General features: G+C 41.2%; 1 protein-coding gene across 1 annotated transcript in view; it reads right to left on the bottom strand.

Annotated features, from left to right (window-relative positions):
• Positions 1–22,195, bottom strand: part of LOC134226509 (uncharacterized) — a 952,521-nt gene that overhangs the window by 665,941 nt on the left and 264,385 nt on the right. Inside the window, exon 4 of the mRNA XM_062707335.1 lies at positions 19,700–19,835. Coding sequence (XP_062563319.1) covers positions 19,700–19,835 — 136 coding nt within the window. The remainder of the gene's footprint in view (positions 1–19,699; positions 19,836–22,195) is intronic.

Below are 22,195 nucleotides of genomic sequence, written 5' to 3'. Positions count from 1 at the left end.
CTAAATTACGTTTCGTTCCGTTTTATTGCTCGAATGAGCGAACATTCCCTCTGAGTTCCCTATGTTCCATACGAATAACGAGTTGGAGTAAGTGCATGCGTTACGAGATTTATTACCATTGTTCCGCGAACCATTCGAGAGTTTCCCTGAGCGAAATAGTCTCTAAAAAGTAGGGCAGATCAAACACGACCGGTGGTCTCTCTTATAGAGTAGCGCTTTAGCCGTTTTTAGCAAAACCTCGAGAATATTCCCTGAACGGTTACAGTGGCGCCCACGTAAAAAGTCATAAGACGTTGCATTTCTTTCAAAAGCTATTTTAGCTGGCGAAATTACAAAATTTTCAAGTGAATTCGTTTCTTTTATTGAAATTTCCTTTTTTTTGCGTTACATTTTTCTTTACATTTTACTAGTTCTAAGTTTGAATTGATAGTTTAGTTAGGTTTTTAGTCTATGAATTGAATTTTTTCCTTGCATTACATTAAATTAATTTTTCCCTTATTATTTCCTTTGAATTTCCTAGTCGTAAGTTGAATTGAATTTTTATTATTAGTTTATTAATTATTGAATTGGATTGGTAGGTTAAGTTATCTTGAATTTCTTCTAAAAATCATTCGTTCATCAATATATATATATATATTTTGTTTTGAATTTTCATAATTTTGAATTCGTTTTATTTTTCTGTCCCTAATTACAAAAAATTGAATTTAATTTCCTTGAATTGAAATTTTTCTCCTTAATTAAAATGGCTACGAATTATATTCTGCCTAAGGTGGATCATTTGTTGGAAGAGGAAGTGGACTTTGAATTGCTTTTGCGGAAGCAATCGGTAGATCGAAGGGAAAGTTTGGAAGATAAGAAGAGGTTGCTGAGAAGATTATTTATGGAAGATAGGAAATATAAAGCTACAAGAGAAGGCACCTATAAATATGCGGAGGTTATTCATGAGGTTTCCAAAATTGTCGAGGAGATAGTGGAAAGTTTGCGAATTAAGTTCGATAGAGTTTTGGTCTCAAGATTGAGACACTATCTAATTCGAGTCTCCATCGCAAAAGTTGAAGATGAAGAGCAAGCGCTCGCAAGAAAAGAGGCTTGTGAACAGATAGAGGCAATATTAATTGAGTTAGGTCAGAACGTTAGAGAAGATTTACAGGAAATGGAAGAGTTAGAGAAGAAAAAAGAGGAAAGTGGGTCGTGGAGAAATCCAGACCCAACTTCTGCAGTTAACGCGGCAGAAGTTGAAGTGAAAGAAGGGAGCATAAAGAACAGAACAGAACCTAAATATCGTCTGATTGTTCCGGAGGCAAAGACTCCAAAAACATCTACTAAAGGTTCATTCGAATCGTTTAATTTTGATAAATTAGAATTAAGATGTTTACAAGGGGATTGCGAATGTGGTGAATGTGAAGGTAAAGGGGCAAAAATGAAAGATTCTAGGCATGCAGGAGAAGAGAGGAAAGTTTTTGATAAAAACGAAAATAGAAAGTTCACCCTAGAAGGGGATTTGTTTCAAAAATATCCTAGTCAGAAACAGGAAGATAGGAAGAAGAAGAGAGATATTAGAGAAGAATATGAACGCGAAAATAACTTCAGAAGGTGTATAAACGAGAGGTTTCGGTCTGCAGGGGAACGGGAGAAAGAAGAAAAGCAGGATAGAAGAATAGAGCGAAAAAACCGTGGGAGAACTATTAGTCCACTCTACAGTGATCGTTCTGAGGACAGGTCCAGAAGAAAGGGAGAAAGAGAAAGACGGCACGATAAACGTGATGAGAGGAGATCGAGGCGCAGACATTACGACAGTGAGTCGGACAGTGATTCTGAAGCGGATCGGCGACGAAAGGGGACTCGCCAACAGAATAGCGAAGGGCGTAGGCACAGACGATATTCCTCATCGTCCAGTGGCAGCTCATCGAGATGTAGTGCTGTACGCTACAGAAAATCGAGAGTGGAGAACTGGAGTCTTACGTTTACGGGAGACAGTAGAGCAATGCAAGTTGAAGATTTCTTGTACAAGATAAAGAAACTTGCGCGGCATGAGGGTGTTCCAGAGAAGGAGCTACTTAGGAACATACACCATCGTTTAAAGGGGGAAGCTTACGATTGGTGGTTTACTCGTGAAGATAGGCTGACCAGATGGAGTAAGTTTGAGGATGAAATTCGATTCCGGTACGGAAATCCAAATCGTGATAGGGGAATCAAGGCTCAAATCAGGGAATTGAAGCAACGGAAAGGGGAAACGTTTATCGCATACGTAACAGAAGTTGAAAAACTCAATCAATGTTTGCAGCGTCCGTTCTCTTCTAGTACGTTGTTCGAACTAGTTTGGGAGAACATGCGGCCATATTATCGATCGAAGTTATGTACTATGGACATCGAAGACCTGGAGCATTTAATAAGGATCAATCATAAGATAGATGCCAGTGATCCGAATTTCTATAGATGTCCTAATTCCACTAGAAATGAAATTCACCACGTCGAAGCTGAAGAGAGCAATAACGGCTATTCAGAGGAGGAAGATAATCCTGTACAGATGATCCAAAGAGTACAAAGGAACATTCCGAAGAGCGGACCCGCACAGAAGGAGCCACATAGGTCATTACAGGTGCCAGAACAACGCAATTCGGCTCCCATAGCATGTTGGAACTGCCATAAAGTAGGTCACACCTGGAGAGATTGCAGAGAGCAGAAGGTGATATTCTGTTACGCTTGCGGAAAATTGGGCAGAACGACTAGGAATTGCGAAAACAATCATCCATTGTTGAGGAGGTCGATTAACGAAAATTCGCGATCGACAAACTAAGCGCGAGATGTTTACCAGGGAATCTGAACATCTCGCCTACTGAAAGGATTCCCAGAGCAGAGAATTTGACTCAAGTTGAAAACTTGTCATTGTTTGAGATTCGTGTAAACCCTAACTCTTGCCCTCACATAAAGGTAAACGTTTTGGGCACAGATGTGATCGCCTTGTTGGATTCCGGAGCAGCGATCAGTGTCTTGAGTTCAGTTAATTTACTGGAAACTCACGGCCTTAAAATACTAAAATCTAATGTTAGGATTTGCACAGCGGATGATACAAAGCATACCTGCTTGGGATATGTAAATATTCCTTATACACTGGGAAATTTGACGAAAGTAATCCCAACGCTAATTGTCCCTGAAATTCGAAAAACTTTAATTTTGGGTATGGATTTTTGGCGAGCGTTCAAAATCCGACCAATGGTGGCATCTGAAGACAATGCCAAGGATTTGGAACTCACGTGGACATCAACATCGGAAGGAAACGAGATAAACCATTTGAGAGTCGAACCAGAATCTGCCGTCGCGAACGAAGAAATGATTGTTCTCTCTGTGCAGTGCGTTAATCCATTAGAACCACAAATAGTGCACAGATCCAAACCTGAAGAGGATGAATCCTTAGATGTTCCAACGCTAGATTTACCAGAAGACCCTTTGAAGACGATTGAGACCGTGGAGACCGAACACGTTCTGACTGAGGAAGAGCGACAACAGTTTGAAGAAGTGTTAAAGATTTTCCCTTTAACAAGTGCAGGAAACTTGGGAAAAACTAATTTGCTGGAGCATAACATTGAACTTGCGTCTGATGGAAAAATGCGGGATCTACCTATGTATCGGTATTCACCAAAAATATGGGAAAAAATAGAGGAAGAACTGGAGCGATGGAAAACCTTGAAAGTGATTGAAGAATGCACATCGGAGTTTGCAAGTCCACTTGTCCCTGTAAGGAAGGCGAATGGGAAAATTAGAGTGTGCCTCGATTCACGACGCATAAATTCCGTGACAAAAAAAGACGCATACCCAATGAGGAATATGTCTGAGATATTCCACAGGCTTCAAAAAGCAAAATATTTCAGCATAGTGGACCTCAAGGATGCGTACTTCCAAATTCCGCTGAAGAAATCTTGCAGGAATTTTACGGCTTTCAGAACACCGAAAGGACTTTTTCGCTTTAAAGTGGTCCCTTTCGGTCTGAAAAACGCACCGTTCACCGCATCAGAAGTTTATCCCAAGATACAGTCATCTGACTGCACCGATTACGGACTTACTGAAAAGGTCGAAAAAGTTCAAGTGGTCAGAAGAGGCGGACTTAGCGCTTGAGGAATTAAAGTCCGTTTTGACATCAGCTCCTGTGTTGGCGAATCCAGACTACTCCAGGCCATTCATCATTGAGACGGATGCTTCTCAATTGGCTGTAGGAGCTGCTTTAATACAGCAGTTCGACAATGAGAAACGGATAATTGCCTATTATAGTAAGAAACTGTCGTGTACTCAAAGAAAGTATGCTGCCACAGAAAAGGAGTGTTTGGCTGTACTGTTGGCGGTCGAAAACTTTCGGCATTATATTGAGGGTACTACATTCACCGTCATCACAGATTGTAGGAGTATTACGTGGTTATTCACCATTTCGGCGGCCAACGGCAACTCAAGACTTCTCCGTTGGGCCTTGAAATTACAATCTTATGATTTTGTCCTCCAATACAGGAAAGGTAAGGACAATATATTGGCAGACTGTTTATCGCGCATCGATTCCATTCAAATTATGGACAATAATTATGCTGCGTTAATTGAAAACATAACGAAAACACCTGAGGACTACAAAACGTTCAAAGTTGCGGATGATAAAATCTTTAAATTCATCGAAAGTTCTTCGGAGTTTATGGACAAACGTTTCGCATGGAAATACTATCCACCGGAATCGGAAAGAATTAATCTGATCGAGTCAATTCATAAAACGGCCCATCTGGGTTACGAAAAGACTCTCAGTGCAGTGAGACAGAAGTATTTCTGGCCTAAAATGGCATCTGATGTAAGGAATTACTGCAAGAACTGTTTAGCATGCAAGACATCCAAGGGTATAAATATAAACCCTACTCCTCCTATGGGGTCCCAGAAGAAATTCTGTGATTATCCGTGGCAATTCCTTACGCTTGACTACGTTGGACCGTTTCCGGCATCTGGGAAGGGGAGATGCACGTGCCTCTTAGTGGTGACCGATGTTTTTTCAAAATTCATCATGGTGCAACCTTTCAGGCAGGCAACCGCGTCATCACTCGTACATTTTCTTGAGGAAGCGATTTTTCTAACATTTGGAGTACCAGAAATGATCCTATCTGATAATGGATCACAGTTCACGTCGAAGGAGTTTGCTGGACTACTGAGACACTATGGAATTAAGCATTGGTTAACACCCTCTTACCACCCTCAAGTAAATAATACTGAGAGGGTGAATAAAGTGGTAACCACCGCGATTAGGGCTTCATTAAAGGGAAGCCATAAACAATGGACGGACAATTTGAAGGAAATAGCATGCGCAATAAATAATTCAGTTCATGATTCCACAAAATTCTCACCTTATTTCCTTACATTTGGTCGTAATATGGTTTCAAATGGAACAGAGTATGAGAGGTTGAGAAATGTGAATGTTACACCAGCTTGTACTACTGATACGGAAAAACGAGAGGAATTGTATAAGCAAGTTAGGGTAAATTTAGCGGAAGCCTACCAAAAACAGGCCAAATACTACAATTTACGCTCAAATAAGAATGCTCCATCTTATCAGGTGGGCGAGAAAGTTCTGAAGAAGAATACTGTCCAGTCAGATAAATCAAAGGACTATTGCGCAAAATTAGCTCCTAAATATACCGAAGCATTCGTAAAACGAGCCTTAGGAGACAGCTATGAACTAGTGGACAAAAATAATAATAACTTAGGGATATTTCACGCCAACTTCATGAAAAAATGTTAGACAGTTTTAAAAATTTTGCATGAAAACAAGTCTTAGACAGTTTTAAAAATTTTGCATGAAAACAAGGTTTTGACAGTTTTCTAAATTTTGCATGAAAAATCGCGTAAATTTTGGACAGTTTTATAAATTTTGCAGGAAAAATCGTGTATAAATTATGGAAGTTTAGAAAATGAAAAAAAAAAGATAATCAAGCTATGGCATGAAACATTGGTGAAAATGCACAAAATAAAAACAAAACACATCAGGAAAATCCACCGCAAATGATGGTAAACAAATAGTATAGGAGAAGGAAATGTCAGTAAAAGTGAAGATAATCGGAGTTAATAAAAGTCTGGCTAAAAGAAATCCTAAGTTTCTACTTAAACTTAATATTAGTGACCTTAAATGTATCGTACACACCATTTTTTTTAAACGAGATTGCGAAATGAAACCGTCCATGTCTAAAAGCTTCTCTAAAATATCACGATGAGCTTTTTCGTCACACATGCCATAAATTGTATGTAGTTTGTTTGAAGAATATTGTCCGTCCTAAAATATAAACACATTATCTAATCATTTTGTCAAGCCTAAGTAAATATTAAAATTTTGCAATACAACTTACATAACTTTTCCGATATAGCACATTAGTTCATGATAGATTCCGATTTAGTAGTATAATTCCGTATTTCGTTCTTTCATCTTCCATCTTAGTTTTGATCCGTATAGTTAGTAGATCCAGAAATAGGTAAAATGCCCTCCATCTTGTATTTCATCCATCCATAAAAACACCATCGTAAATCCGCCCATAATGTTCCGGATACCTGTAAAAACAAAACAAAAAGCACACAAAGCATCAAATTCATTTAAAAAAGATCAAATGGATCAAATAGATATAGGTTTAATTATTTTTTCCATCTGATAAAACAAAATTACTCCCCCCGTTTTTTTTCCTTTGAGTCGATGCGTCCACTGCTTCGGTCAGCTCACTTTTTGATGAGTTCACTTTGACTGACTGTTTGAGGAAGGTCAAGGTGACATAGTATTTTTCGTACCTGGAGCGACTGACAGTGACAGTGACAGTTCGCTAAACTGTCATTGTAGTTCATGCGATGTTATAGGTCTGTTCGGTATTACTTGCATACAACTTTTGGTTAGAATTCTACGGTATCGTCAAAATTTGAATTTTGATGGTGGAATTCGTATTGTGGACCTGGTAGGAGTACGTTTAAGCAGTTTCAAGTGCAGTTTGGGTCAGAACAAGATTCTGATAATGCATTTGGCTGCAGTTCGTTACGTTTTAGCAGATACAAGTGCAGCTTAGGTCAAAACAAGATTTTGATGATGCACTTGACTGCAGTTCGGTTAAGTTAGGAGCAGTTCAAAGTGCAGATTAGGTCAAAACAAGATTTTGATAATGCATTTGGCTGCGATTCGTTAAGTGGTCAAGTTTCTGATGGAAATAGTTCCGTTGTTTGATCATGTTTTTTTTTCAGTGCGGTTGAGTAAATATCGATTAGAGTTTAGTACGTTGATGAACGAATGACTTTAGCAATTGTTACTTTGATCAATTTCCTTATAGTTATGTTTTTTTTTCATAGTTTTGCAACGTTTTATTATTTTTTTTTTGTAGGTTATGAAAATTTGATCAAATACTTGATCAAATTTTCATAAAAATGCTTGGGGTGATGTAACGTTTTACGTTTATTTGGATATAAATTTAAATAAAAATATTTGATTGTTACCGATAAATCAAAAATTAATTTTGAATTTTGTTTTAATTTATGATCGTGTGTCGTGTTTCGTTTGCGTTCGTAAAATCTGTTCGTTCCTGTATCAATTTCAAGTTTATAGTATTTGTTATAAAAGCTCAACTCATTATGGCACGCATGTGAGCTGCAAATAGGCGGCAAACAGGCGCCATGCCTCCGATCGCCATGCCAATCGGTTGGCGCAATTTTATTTGAATATGCTTTAGAATCAAATTGAATGATAGCTCAGATTTGAATAGTAAAATGATTTCAAAAGATTCAAAATTTCTTGGCGCAAGTACGACTCAGACTCGCTCATTTCGTCTACGAATCGGCTGGAGAGCAGAAGTGCGCGAATTAAATACTTACGTTCAGTTCTTGAAAGTTTAAGATTTTGCTTGAGTAATTTTAGTTTAATTTGAAGGTAAAATTAGTGAGTGAGTTTAAAAAAATAAGTGGTGTTAAATGTTCTGTGTTTTTCTTCCTAGTTTAGTGGACCGAGGTCCAATCGATTGCGTTTTCTGCTCAGATAATTTTATTAAAGTGAATTGATACGAAAAAGGTAATTAAATCTAATTATGTTGAGCAATTCCTTAAATTTAATGTGATTTCGTGTTGGACACGCAGCGCCCTGCGCTTTTTTCGTACGGCTGGATTTTCTGTCGCTAATCGGCGGCATTCATCATCTCATCGAGATTCCGTTCGTGGTATTCCACCACGACTTCGTCCGTTGACCGTCCGAGGACCGTCCGACCCGTGTGCCAAGCGAAGGCCCGCCTCAAGTAGGTAGCCAAACGGAGGTGAGTGAGGTCGCTAAGTCAATCGTAGCGAATTTTCCACGTCGGTCGTTAATTGCCGACGGAAAGGTCCTTTACGTTACATTTTCGGACCAGTGTTTTAGAGAGTGTAGGTTCGTCTTTCTGCGTGTCGTCAATTGCACGCCACGAACCTCGATCCTAACCAAAGGATAGAGGACGCACCACTCCCGCTCGGTGAACCGGAAAGGTACGCGAAGCCGGGTCGCTTGGGTACGTGTGCCTCTATTCGGCGGAGCCGATCGTCCCGGGGAATCCAGGCCAAGTGCCACAACACTCTCTCCGATCGAAATCGGAAGCTTCCGTTCCAGCCGCCACTCACTCCGCACCTTTAGATCGGCCATATCGCACACGGGTCATCTCCATCGCTGCGCGCCAAATCGCAGTACGGACACGCCGGTGACCGCCATCGTGTTATCGCCTTCGTAGCTATCGTCGCCATCGTCAACGACATCGAAGCCTCATCGTTCCTGCCGGCATCGAGTCAACAAAATCCTGCGCAGGTACGTGAAGAGCTTTGTTACATGGCCATGTTTTGCTCTTTCCCATTCCGTACGATCTAATCGCGTCCAGTACGAATGAATGCTCTAAAATATAAACGGTTTTAAATGAATTTTGTTGAGTTGGTTGAATTCCCATTACGTTTAACGCCAGTTGGCAATAAAACATACTCACTAAACTAAATTACGTTTCGTTCCGTTTTATTGCTCGAATGAGCGAACATTCCCTCTGAGTTCCCTATGTTTCGTACGGATAACGAGTTGGAGTAAGTGCATGCGTTACGAGATTTATTACCATTGTTCCGCGAACCGTTCGAGAGTTTCCCTGAGCGAAATAGTCTCTAAAAAGTCGGGCAAACCAAACACGACCGGTGGTCTCTCTTCGAGAGTGGCGCTTAAGCCATCGAATTAGTAAAACCTCGAGAATATTCCCCGAACGGTTACAATACAAGAAAATATTTTCTCAGAGAAGTGAACAAGTTTTCAAGAATTCGATTAAACACTTAAACCTATCAAACTGACCAAAAAAGAAAAACTCGGACCAGTCTCATTGCCATTCAAAGTTTGCGGCAGCGCAACTTAAACCACTCCTAAGATATTTCAAATTTCCAGCATATTCTCAGTACTGCGGGCATTTATCGACGGCCCGCCAGCCACTGTGCGGTATCAGCGTTACTCCGACAATGGCACAAAACGCGTCCACCCGTACAAAAGCAGAAGCATCCGGTGCCGGTGCCAGTGCCATCCGTCGCGCTGGAAATGATAAATTGTGCCATGGTTGATAAATTAAGGACAGTTTCTCGGGGACTCCGCTCGCTTGGGTATTACCTTAAAGGTAGTCCAGACGTCTACAGCTTTCCGCTACAACGAGACGGTGGAGACGATGGTGGAAAAGGCTGTAGTGCCGGCGAACGATTTAAAGCACATCCTTCATATTAAACGCCGGATTAATGATGCTGACAGCTTGCTGGAATAGTATGAAGGTAAATGAGCTTATCCCACTTCAGCCGGTTGGTGTGTCACTATCGGCTAAGTGGATTTTGTAGAGTAAATACACTTAATTACAATGGATATTGCTAACTAGACAGTATCTATAAATACTTGGGAACCCCTTTGTGTGTCTGTCTAGACGTATTAAATTTCAGACAAGCACAAGGCACGTGCCCTAAACTTCGCAACCGAAATTATAATTGCAACGTTTCCCACAAATTGACCTTTCAATTTCATGAATATAGATAAAAGAACTGAAGCGGTTGGCGTGTAATGAGCTGATAATAGATTCCAAGTTGTTCGCTTCTGCGGACCCGGCCGCCTGCCGAAGGGATCCACGTAAGTAACGAACGCGCACCGGTAAAAAGGAAAATATGGAAAACTTTTCAAATTTGGCAAATTTTCAATCTACCGGTTTTCACGGTACTCACTCCACCTGTTTCCACCCTTCTACACTAAGTGAGTAGGTAAGTAGGTATAAAGGTATTCGAGTGAGAAAAGTTGAAGCGGAAGCTCCTGGAATAAGATTGTTTATTAACAGAAGTGCACTCAATTTCCACACAGTTTTTATCCGTTGTGGAAAGTGAAATTTCAAACGAAAGTTGTGACTCTGCGTAAGGCACGTCAAGGAAGTTGGCAAAAGGAACGTATTAGATTTTTATTAGTTTTTATCCGTTTCATGAGCCTTAGCGTAAAACATGTAGATTCAAGGGCTCTTCGGAACGTAAACCTAAGAATTTAGACAAGAATAGTAATAAACCAGAATTTCTTCAAATAGCCATGTGTAAAGCATTTTTGAGTCGGAAGCCTCCTTTCAAGAGGCTCGGAAGCCTCCTTTCAAGAGGCTCGGAAGCCTCCTTTCAAGAGGCTCGGAAGCCTCCTTTCAAGAGGCTCGGAAGCCTCCTTTCAAGAGGCTCGGAAGCCTCCTTTCAAGAGGCTCGGAAGCCTCCTTTCAAGAGGCTCAGGCCTCCTTTCAAGAGGCCTGGAAGCCTCCTTTCAAGAGGCTCGGAAGCCTCCTTCCAAGAGGCTCAGAAGCCTCCTTTCAAGAGGCTCGGAAGCCTCCTTTCAAGAGGCCCGGAAGCCTCCCTTCAAGAGGCTCGGAGCCCCCTTTCCAGGGGCCCCGGAGCCTCCCTTTCAAGAGGCTCGGAAGCCTCCTTCCAAGAGGCTCGGAAGCCTCCTTTCAAGAGGCTCAGAGCCTCCTTTCAAGAGGCTCAGAAGCCTCCTTTCAAGAGGCTCAGAAGCCTCCTTTCAAGAGGCTCAGAAGCCTCCTTTCAAGAGGCTCAGAAGCCTCCTTTCAAGAGGCTCAGGCCTCCTTTCAAGAGGCTCAGGAAGCCTCCTTTCAAGAGGCTCGGAAGCCTCCTTTCAAGAGGCTCAGGCCTCCTTTCAAGAGGCTCAGAAGCCTCCTTTCAAGAGGCTCAGGCCTCCTTTCAAGAGGCTCGGAAGCCTCCTTTCAAGAGGCTCAGCCTCCTTTCAAGAGGCTCAGAAGCCTCCTTTCAAGAGGCTTAGAAGCCTCCTTTCAAGAGGCTCAGAAGCCTCCTTTCAAGAGGCTCAGAAGCCTCCTTTCAGAAGGCTCGGAAGCCTCCTTTCAAGAGGCTCAGGAAGCCTCCTTTCAAGAGGCTCAGGCCTCCTTTCAAGAGGCTCAGGAAGCCTCCTTTCAAGAGGCTCAGAAGCCTCCTTTCAAGAGGCTCGGAAGCCTCCTTTCAAGAGGCTCAGAGCCTCCTTTCAAGAGGCTCAGAAGCCTCCTTTCAAGAGGCTCGGAAGCCTCCTTTCAAGAGGCTCAGAAGCCTCCTTTCAAGAGGCTCAGGCCTCCTTTCAAGAGGCTCAGAAGCCTCCTTTCAAGAGGCTCAGAAGCCTCCTTTCAAGAGCTCAGGCCTCCTTTCAAGAGGCTCAGAAGCCTCCTTTCAAGAGGCTCAGAAGCCTCCTTTCAAGAGGCTCAGAAGCCTCCTTTCAAGAGGCTCAGAAGCCTCCTTTCAAGAGGCTCAGAAGCCTCCTTTCAAGAGGCTCAGGAAGCCTCCTTTCAAGAGGCTCAGAAGCCTCCTTTTAAGAGACTCGAAAGCCTCCTTTCAAAAGGCTCGAAAGCCTCCTTCCAAGTGGCTCGGAAGCCTCCTTTCTAGAAGCTCGGAAGCCTCCTTTCAAGAGGCTCGGAAGCCTCCCTTTAAGTTACTCGGAAATCTTCTTTCAAGAGGCTCGGAAGCTTCCTTTCAAGAGGCTCGCCAGCCTCCTTTCAAGAGGTTCGGAAGCCTCCATTCAAGAGGCTCGGAAGCCTCCTTTCAAGAGGCTCAGAAGCCTCCTTTCAGAGGCTCAGAAGCCTTCATTCAAAAGGCTCAGAAACCTCCTTTCAAGAGGCTCGCAAGCCTTCTTTCAAGAGGCTCGGAAGCCTCCTTTCAAGAGGCCCTGCCTCCTTTCAAGAGGCTCGGAAGCCTCCTTTCAAGAGGCTCGGAAGCCTCCTTTCAAGAGGCTCGGAAGCCTCCTTTCAAGAGGCTCGGAAGCCTCCTTTCAAGAGGCTCGGAAGCCTCCTTTCAAGAGGCTCCGAAGCCTCCTTTCAAGAGCCTCGGAAGCCTCCTTTCAAGAGGCTCCGAAGCCTCCCTTCAAGAGGCTCCGAAGTCTCCGTTCAAGAGGCTCAGACGCCTCCTTTCAAGAGGCTCAGAGCCTCCTTTCAAGAGGCTCAGGCCTCCTTTCAAGAGGCTCGGACGCCGCCTTCCAAGAGGCTCGGAAGCCTCCTTTCCAGAGGCTCAGACGCCTCCTTTCAAGAGGCTCGGAAGCCTCCTTTCAAGAGGCTCGGAAGCCTCCTTTCAAGAGGCTCGGAAGCCTCCTTTCAAGAGGCTCGGAAGCCTCCTTTCAAGAGGCTCGGAAGCCTCCTCTCACGAGGCCCGGAAGCCTCCTTTCAAGAGGCTCGGAAGCCTCCTTTCAAGAGGCTCGGAAGCCTCCTTTCAAGAGGCTCGGAAGCCTCTTTTCAAGAGGCTCGGAAGTCTCCTTTCAAGAGGCTCGGAAGCCTCTTTTCAAGAGGCTCGGAAGCCTCCTTTCAAGAGGCGCGGAAGCCTCCTTTCAAGAGGCTCGGAAGCCTCCTTTCAAAAGGCTCGGAAGCTTCCTTTCAAGAGGCTCGGAAGCCTCCTTTCAAGAGGCTCGGAAGCCTCCTTTCAAGAGGCTCGGAAGCCTCTTTTCAAGAGGCTCGGAAGCCTCCTTCAAGAGGCTCGGAAGCCTCTTTCAAGAGGCTCGGAAGCCTCCTTTCAAGAGGCTCGGAAGCCTCCTTTCAAGAGGCTCGGAAGCCTCCTTTCAAGAGGCTCGGAAGCCTCCTTTCAAGAGGCTCGGAAGCCTCCTTTCACGAGGCTCGGAAGCCTCCTTTCAAGAGGCTCGGAAGCCTCCTTTCACGAGGCTCGGAAGCCTCCTTTCAAGAGGCTCGGAAGCCTCCTTTCAAGAGGCTTGGAAACCTCCTTTCAAGTTTGATTTCAAAGATCCGATCCGTTTAAACCTTCCGGATCATTAAAGTGATTGACCCAATTTCGATCCGTTCATCGAATTGATCTGATTCGACCATCTGTGATAAAAAAAATTCCACCCTTCTGACAAATGTGAACAAACGTAACCGTATTCCAATGATAAATCCTTTTATTGATCTTAGACAATTCTGTGAGGCAGAATACTATTTTGAACAACCATTCAATGAATTATTTTTACTTTTACGGAAGTGAAACATATTAATTGATTTAGGTAGGTTAAGCGCTGTACGCCAGACCAGAAAATCCTGAATTCAATCGCATTGTTATCATTTTTTTTATGCGGTTTCGGTTGAATTTTCTTGGGAAATCGTTGAAAGACAATCAAAATGAGATTTCCCTGTCCTCATCATGAAATTCCATTCTGATACCATTAGAGCATTACCGTTCCATTTAGGTGCCATGTTCGCCAATCCACTTCACTTAGCACCGGTCATAAATAGCGAAAGCATTTCAATTATGCACGAAAATTGTATTTTCTTTTCTTGCCGGTCTACCGAAACGCGGTTGTACAGCTGATTTTGGATGCGTAGTAGTACCAGCAATGTTTTCTCAGTATAATCGCGGACTCATAGGGTATATGACTCAAACCTTAGATTGATAAGCTGTGGTTGAGCACATTTATCGTTGCATTTTTTTAATATACTGAAGCTGTAACCAAAAGTATGCCACCAAACGGCTTGCTTACTTTCGGTTATTACAACACCAAGTAGTCAAAAGCAACAATATTTATGGCAAGGTACGCAATCATAATGTGCTTCTTCAAATGAAAATCGTGAGCTGTATTCTGACTACGAGTGCTCCAAATATTATTCAATAATGTTTTGGTTAATCGTGTTGCTAAACAAATGAAAATTGTAAATTTGATATGAATGCAAAAATAATGTGATTGTTATCCATTCATCTATAGTGCAAAAATAGTTAAATCCATTCAGAAAACTATTTAAGAGGCTGCCAAAACCAGAGTTTATCTCTACAAAACGGTGTATGATCGCAGCTTAATTATTGGTTCATTTGCGTGATGAGCCAACGTTAAATCCAAGGCTAACATTACCTCCGATTGCCCTAGTTGGTGTGGCACTCATTTTGATAATGTTGGTCACAAGCAGAAACCAAATAAAAGAATGCTTTCTGCCTAATTCCCGCACTTTGGCTCCAGATCAATGCAATTATATTCCTCATTCCCAGGGGTGAATGGCGTGTCCAGAATCTTAGAATGTTTAGGAAGGATTTCTATGCCTGCCATTGCTTGAATTCAAATCCAGCGCAATAATTATGGTATCGAGACAAGTCACCATCTCATGATTCGAAATCCAGATTCTTTGCTCACCAGGCAGTTTGGAGAACGCAATTTAGAAAAAATGTTTAATTTAAATCACCAAATAAAACATTGTATTCGTTCGCTTCCATAAAATCCTGCCCTGTCAAAATCCAAATAATGAACCAGCCGCCGCCAAAAATGCCCATTAGCATTCCAAGTGCTCAGACCGCATCGTGCTTTCGTGCTGTGCGGTTCTTTCTCTCTTTGCGGAAGGAAGTTTTTAATACTACCCGAAGCTATTTTAATTTCAACGGTGCTTCTTAGCGCTATTTGTACCCACTGATCCCGTTACGATCTTTGCAAGGACCCGTGCCTTCGTTTTACGTTGGACCCGTTTGCGGAAGTAAAATTCCGACAAGCGGTGGTAATCCTGCAGGGACACCGTTCTGGGAAAAACCTCTTAGAAGGTCACGTCTCCACGCTCAGCAATGAGTATTAACAAAAACAAGAGGAAGGGGGAGTCTCTGAATTCTCCACTTCCTTCAAAGAAACAAGGTTTCAAGACCGTCCTGCCCAAGCGCGGAAAAAATAGAAGGAAGCTGGAGAATTCAGATATTCCTTCTAACTCTAATATCGGAAATATTTCTTCTCCAATCGAACTGAGCAATCAGTTCGATTTGATTAATGATGAAATTGAGCAAATCGAATCTACCTCTAGCCCAGGTGATTCGATTCATGCGAAAAAGCAAAGGATTCCGCCAATTGTGGTATCTGTTGCCGAGTTTTCTGGCTTCCGGAATGAGATTTTGAGTAACCTTCAGGGGATCAAGGTTTCATTTCAGATTGCTAGGAAGGGTGACTGCCGCGTTTTGCCGGGATCCTTTGACGATCGCAAACGTCTTCTTCACTATTTAACTGAGAAGCGCCATAAATTCTTCACATACGACGACAAAACTGAGCGATTGTTCAAAGTCGTCTTGAAGGTCTCCCAGTGATGACAAATCACTGGATGAGATTAAAATTGAAATTTCTCAATTACTTGGATTTTCACCAGTCCAAGTAATTAAGATGAAAAGAAATCCCATTCTGGTACTTCCCAGAGGGCATTTCTCAAGAATTTTATTTAGTTCATTTTAACAAAAGTGAACTAAATAATACGAAAAGTTTGGAAAAAGGCCTGTATTATGTCTCATGTCCGTGTTACATGGGAACATTTCCGCAGGCCTCGGGAAATTTCCAAAACCCTACCCAGTGCCGTAAGTGCCAAAAGTGGGGTCATGGAACCAAACATTGTCACATGGATGCTAAATGCATGATTTGTGGTGGAACCTCTCACGCCAAGGACGCATGTCCTGTGAGAGAAGATTCCAATAAATTTAAGTGCGCAAACTGTGGGGGCAATCATAAATCCAATTTCTGGGAATGCCCTTCACGCAAATAAGTTTTGAATTCCCGTGCAAAATTGATGACGGGAAATTCCAATCGGATCCCAGATTCGACGGGTAGAAATTTTTCAAACGCTCAAATTTCGAAACCGGTTACCGGTCGAGCAATTCATACCCACCACAATTCACAAACAAATTTTGCCGCTCGTCAACGGGTAGCAAGCACTTCAGTAAATTCCAATTTTCCAATGTACCTACGTATGCAAACATCGCTGCTGGTAGACAAAATTTCTCTTCTCAAAATGAGGTTTATACCCATGTCCCAACGGAAAATAATGGTCATGTTGCCGATTCAGGTAGCATGACTGCTTCCGATTTGATTTTTAACTGAACAATTGCATCACATGATTGATGCAATGTTCAAAGCAAATACCATTCCTGAAGCTGTTCAGGTTGGTATAAAGTACACACAAAAAATTGTTATCGGACTCCGTTTCAATGGATCCAAATAATTGTGTGAAAGTTCTAAATTGGAATGCCCGCTCTCTAAAGGGTAAGGAAGATGAATTATTCAACTTCCTTTCAGTTCATAATGTGCATATTGCCATTATAACTGAAACGTATTTAAAACCAGGACTCTCCATTAAAAGAGATCCAAACTATTTTATCTACAGAAATGATCGTCTTGACAGCGCCTGTGGTGGGGTCGCCATTGTCATTAATAGACGTATCAAACATAAATTATTTTCTTCGTTTGAAACCAAAGTTTGAAACCTTGGGAGTTTCTGTTGAAACAAATTTTGGTCAATTTTCCTTCATTGCAGCCTATTTGCCTTTTCAATGCAATGGGCAGCAAAAGAATTTGTTGAAAGCTGATCTTCAAATTCTGACTCGCAACAAATCAAAATTCTTCGTAATTGGTGACTTCAATGCCAAACACCGTTCATGGAATAATGCTCAAAGCAATTCCAATGGTAAAATTTTATTTGAAGATTGTTCTGCGGGATATTATACTATTCAATATCCCAATGGACCAACTTGTTTTTCTTCCAGTCGAAATCCTTCTACAATTGATTTAGTTTTAACGGATTCAAGTCAGCTGTGTGGCCAATTGGTAACTCATGCTGACTTTGACTCTGATCACCTTCCTGTGACATTTGAAATCTCACAAAACCATTTATAATCCAATCAGCTCTACTTTTAATTATCATAGAGCTGATTGGGATTCTCTCAAAACGTATATCGATAGGAATTTTGATGTTGATATTCCTCTCGATACCAAAAGTGATATTGATAATGCTCTCGTATCTTTGACAAATTTAATTGTCGAAGCCAGAGGCATTGCAATTCCGAAATGTGAAGTTAAATTCAACTCCATTATTATTGACGACGATCTTCAGCTACTGATCCGTCTTAAAAATGTGAGAAGAAGGCAATACCAAAGAACTCGCGATCCCGCGTTGAAAGTTATTTGGCGAGATTTGCAAAATGAAATTTAAAAACGTTTCGCTATTCTGAGAAATACCAACTTTGAGAATAATGTCTCGTAGTTGGAACCCAGTTCGAAACCCTTTTGGAAATTAACAAAAATTCTTAAAAAACCTCAAAAGCCAATTCCAGCGCTTAAAGAGGGAAATAAAATTTTATTAACAAATGGCGAAAAGGCTCAAAAACTTGCTCAGCAGTTCGAGAGTGCCCATAATTTTAGTCTAGGTCTCACTAGTCCAATTGAGGATCAGGTTACACGGAGCTTCGAAGACATTCTCAATCAAGAGAATGTTTTTGACCCTTCGTTGGGAACCAATTTGGATGAAGTGAGATCTATTACTAGAAAATTTAAAAATATGAAAGCCCCGGGTGATGATGGTATTTTCTACATACTTATCAAAAAACTTCCTGAGAGCTCTTTATCGTTTTTGGTTAATTTATTTAACAAATGTTTTCAATTGGCATACTTTCCAGATAAATGGAAAACGCCAAAGTTGTTCCAATTTTGAAGCCGGACAAAAATCCAGCTGAGGCTTCTAGTTATCGCCCAATCAGTTTGCTTTCTTCAATAAGCAAACTGTTTGAAAAGATTATTTTAAATAGAATGATGGTTCATATTAATGACAATTCTATTTTTGCTGATGAGCAATTTGGTTTTCGCCATGGGCATTCAACCACTCATCAGTTATTAAGAGTTACGAACTTAATTCGGCTCAACAAATCTGAAGGATATTCGACTGAGTTGCTCTTCTTGATATAGAGAAAGCATTTGACAGTGTTTGGCATGAAGGTTTGATTGTAAAATTGATGAATTTTAATTTTCCTCTGTACATCATTAAACTGATCCAAAATTATTTATCAGATCGCTCGTTGCAGGTAAACTATCAGAATTCTAAATCTGATAGATTACCTGTAAGGGCTGGTGTCCCCCAAGGCAGCATACTGGGGCCCATATTGTATAACATTTTTACTTCTGACTTACCTGATTTACCACCAGGGTGTCAAAAATCTTTGTTTGCAGATGACACGGGCCTTTCAGCTAAAGGGCGAAGCCTTCGTGTCATTTGTAGTAGATTGCAAAAAAGTTTGGATATTTTCTCCACTTACTTGCAAAAATGGAAAATTTCCCCGAATGCTTCCAAAACTCAGCTTATAATTTTCCCACATAAGCCGAGAGCTTCTTATTTGAAACCTTCTAGCAGACATATTGTCACTATGAACGGGGTTCCAATTAATTGGTCTAGCGAAGCTAAATATTTAGGACTTCTGCTAGATCAAAAATTAACTTTTAAAAATCACATTGAAGGCCTTCAAGCCAAATGTAACAAATATATTAAGTGTCTATATCCACTTATAAACAGAAAATCAAAACTTTGTCTTAAGAACAAACTTTTGATTTACAAACAAATTTTTAGACCAGCCATGTTGTATGCTAGGCCAATATGGACTAGTTGCTGCAATACCAGAAAGAAGGCACTCCAGAGGATTCAAAATAAAATTTTGAAAATGATTCTGAAGTTGCCTCCGTGGTATAGTACCAATGAACTTCATAGAATTTCTAATATTGAGACATTGCAACAAATGTCCAACAAAATAATTTCCAATTTTAGACAAAAATCGTTGCAATCTTCTATTGCAACGATTAACTCCTTGTACCCTTAGTATAAAATAGGTTAAGTTTAGTTTAAGTTGAAAACATTGTAATTCCTACATGGTTCAATTCAAGCAGAGGAAAAAATTCTAACTGCCAGAGGCAATTGAAATGTATTAATAATAACTAAAAGCGTAACATAGCAAATAAGGATGATAGTGTTAAGAAAACACGGAACACCTAGTCTAAGAGGTGAATGCATGTATTAGATAATTAGCAAATAAAATTAGTTAAAAAAAAAAAAAAAAAAAAAAAAAAAAAAAAAACATTCCAAGTGCTGTTGAACATAAATTTTCACCTGACCGGGTGGCAACCTGATCTAGCGACGAAGGCAGACGGATGTTCTCGGCCTATGCTAAAATGGCAATTTTCTTCCATTTCCTCCCCTCCTTGGGGTCACCGTGACGTGACTCTCTCACCCTCGAGAGATTTTGCAGGAGTTAATGGCACCGCGACGGTGTCGCAGTGATGGCCACTTGAAACCGAGCCCACTGAAAAAGTGCTCAAACGGCGGAAAAGCCAAACTAATTAATGGCCGCTCTTAAGGAGCCACTTGACGACGTCAACTCGACATGGCGCCAAATACGCTACAAGAAAGATGGAAATGCGTGGCCGAATAACACTTACCGACAACGGTGAGAACGTTGGTGGCCACTCCGGTGTAGAAAGACGGCGCGTCCGCCGTCACTTCGCAGGTGAAGTTGCCCGACAGGCTGAAGCCGACGTTCCGCAGGGTGACGTGCGTTGCATTGGAAACCGTCATCTGGAAGCAGCGGAAATGAAGTGGATGATAAAAAGTTAATGGCCTATTTGTTATGGTTGATGGACTCGGTCCGGGGCAACGCCCGTTAATGCAACTGTAGAAGAAAAAGCAATTCCAGGTTATTGCGCCACGATAAATCTTTCAAAACCAGATGGACCTTAAACTAGCCGTATAAAAATTATAGAGGAATCTTACGACGACAATTATGAAAAAATCTTTTAGTTTTTTGGCAGTGATGATAAGATAGACTTAACCCGTACACAAATACATTTATAACCAGTTGACTAGAGATCATTTAACATTGAATAACGCTTAGAATCAGAAGGAATAAATGTTGACTGTTACGCCCTATTCAGATGTTGGTCTAGAATTTTGATCATATTTTTCTCAACAATCTTTCGACTTGAAGCTGAAGGAAAAACAAATCTTTAGTTTGGTTTTCTTTTCATTGGATAATGATAAATCTTGCGACTGATCTACACACTGGATCACTGCTTTTTCTTATGGTTGAACTATTTCAGTGCGGAATTGTAGGAAATCATTGAAAAAGTTATTGAATTCTATTCACAACTCGAATAATAAAAAAAAAATCTTTGTCTCTAAGGCCCGGTCCATGACAATGAATATACTGCACTTAAATTAATCCTGTTCTAAACACCACTTCCATCAAATTAGCTTCCCATATGACGAACTTTATCCCGGGTTTATACACGATTGTTGAACGTTATCGCAATCGAACAAAAAAAAAAAGATTAGCAAATGATCCATATCCAGTTTACAATCCATAGCCACTGGCGAAGGGGCTGGAGATAAGCATTCTCAATTAAATAAATTACACTGATCGATAAAATCACTTTCCAATTTGCTGAGCTTTATCTATTTAATCAGATAATCGCCATGCGGTATGCATCGAGTTAGGCCAGCTGCTGTCTCCGGCCAAGCTGATAAATGGAAATGTTTGTCGAGTGCCGAAAGGCTTTATGGTCTTCGTTATGATATGTTTTAGACGATAGATTCGAAGGATCTTACCATCGCATATTGAACTATTTTCTAGTTAGTTTTATTATTTTTCCTCGCTCCGTAGTACACTGAAGTTTTTTTTTACGCGGTTTTTTTTTGCGCGGTTTTTTTTACGCGGATATTTTTACGCGGTACCGACGTAAAAAAAAACCGCGTTATTTCAAAAAAACGACGTAAAATAAAACCGCGTTATTTTAAAAAAACGACGTAAAAAAAAACCTATTGGGGGACTTAGAAAATTTTATATGTTGGTGCCTACTGGGGACTGGGGATTTTTTTATGTCGGTGTCTACTGGGGACTTAGAAAATTTTAAATTGGGGCTTCTTCCTATTTTGCTAGGTGTTGTTTGTAGGTCACAGTACGCTAGTATGGATCGTGATATGGTACATGGTTTTTGTGATATGAAACCAGGAATGTCTTCCGATCTATGCTCAAACTCTTCCAAGAATCTCCTGAAATAAGGCCTTGAGATCGATGAAATAAGGCTTTAAGGTCTATAAAGATCTGTCCTCTTGTTTCAAATATGGTGCATGCTCTGTGTGGTTCATAGAATAGATTGTGTTCAAAGCCTAAGTTATTGATCATCCAAAAAAATCCCGAAGCAAGGCCTTTAGATCTACACGCGTAACCAAAGATCCGTCCGCCTGTTTCAAATATGGTACATGCTCTGTGTAACTCATAGAATAAATTGTGTTCGAAGCCTAAGTTATTGGTCATCCAAAAAAATCCCGAAGCAAGGCCTTTAGATCTACACGCGTAACCAAAGATCTATCCGCCTGTTTCAAATATGGTGCATGCTCTGTGTGGTTCATAGAATAGATTGTGTTCAAAGCATAAGTTATTGATCATCCAAAAAAATCCCGAAGCAAGGCCTTTGAATCTACACGCGTAACCAAAGATCCGTCCGCCTGTTTCAAATATGGTGCATGCTCTGTGTGGTTCATAGAATAGATTGTGTTCAGAGCCTAAATTATTGGTCATCCAAAAAAATCCCGAAGCAAGGCCTTTAGATCTACACGCGTAACCAAAGATCTGTCCGCCTGTTTCAAATATGGTACAAGCTCTGCGTGACTCATAGAATAGATTGAGTTCAAAGCATAAGTTATTGATCATCCAAAAAAATCCCGAAGCAAGGCCTTTAGATCTATACGCGTAACCAAAGATCTGTCCGCATGTTTCAAATATGGTACATGCTCTGCGTGACTCATAGAATAGATTGTGTTCAAAGCATAAGTTATTGGTCATCCAAAAAAATTCCGAAGTAAGGCCTTTAGATCTATACGCGTAACCAAAGATCTATCCGCCTGTTTCAAATATGGTGCATGCTCTGTGTGGTTCA

Source organism: Armigeres subalbatus, chromosome 1 (genome assembly GCF_024139115.2).
Source record: "Armigeres subalbatus isolate Guangzhou_Male chromosome 1, GZ_Asu_2, whole genome shotgun sequence".
Classification (NCBI taxonomy): Eukaryota; Metazoa; Arthropoda; class Insecta; order Diptera; family Culicidae; genus Armigeres; species Armigeres subalbatus.
The sequence above is the reverse complement of the archived record's forward strand: the minus strand, read 5'-3'. Positions and strand labels throughout refer to the sequence as shown.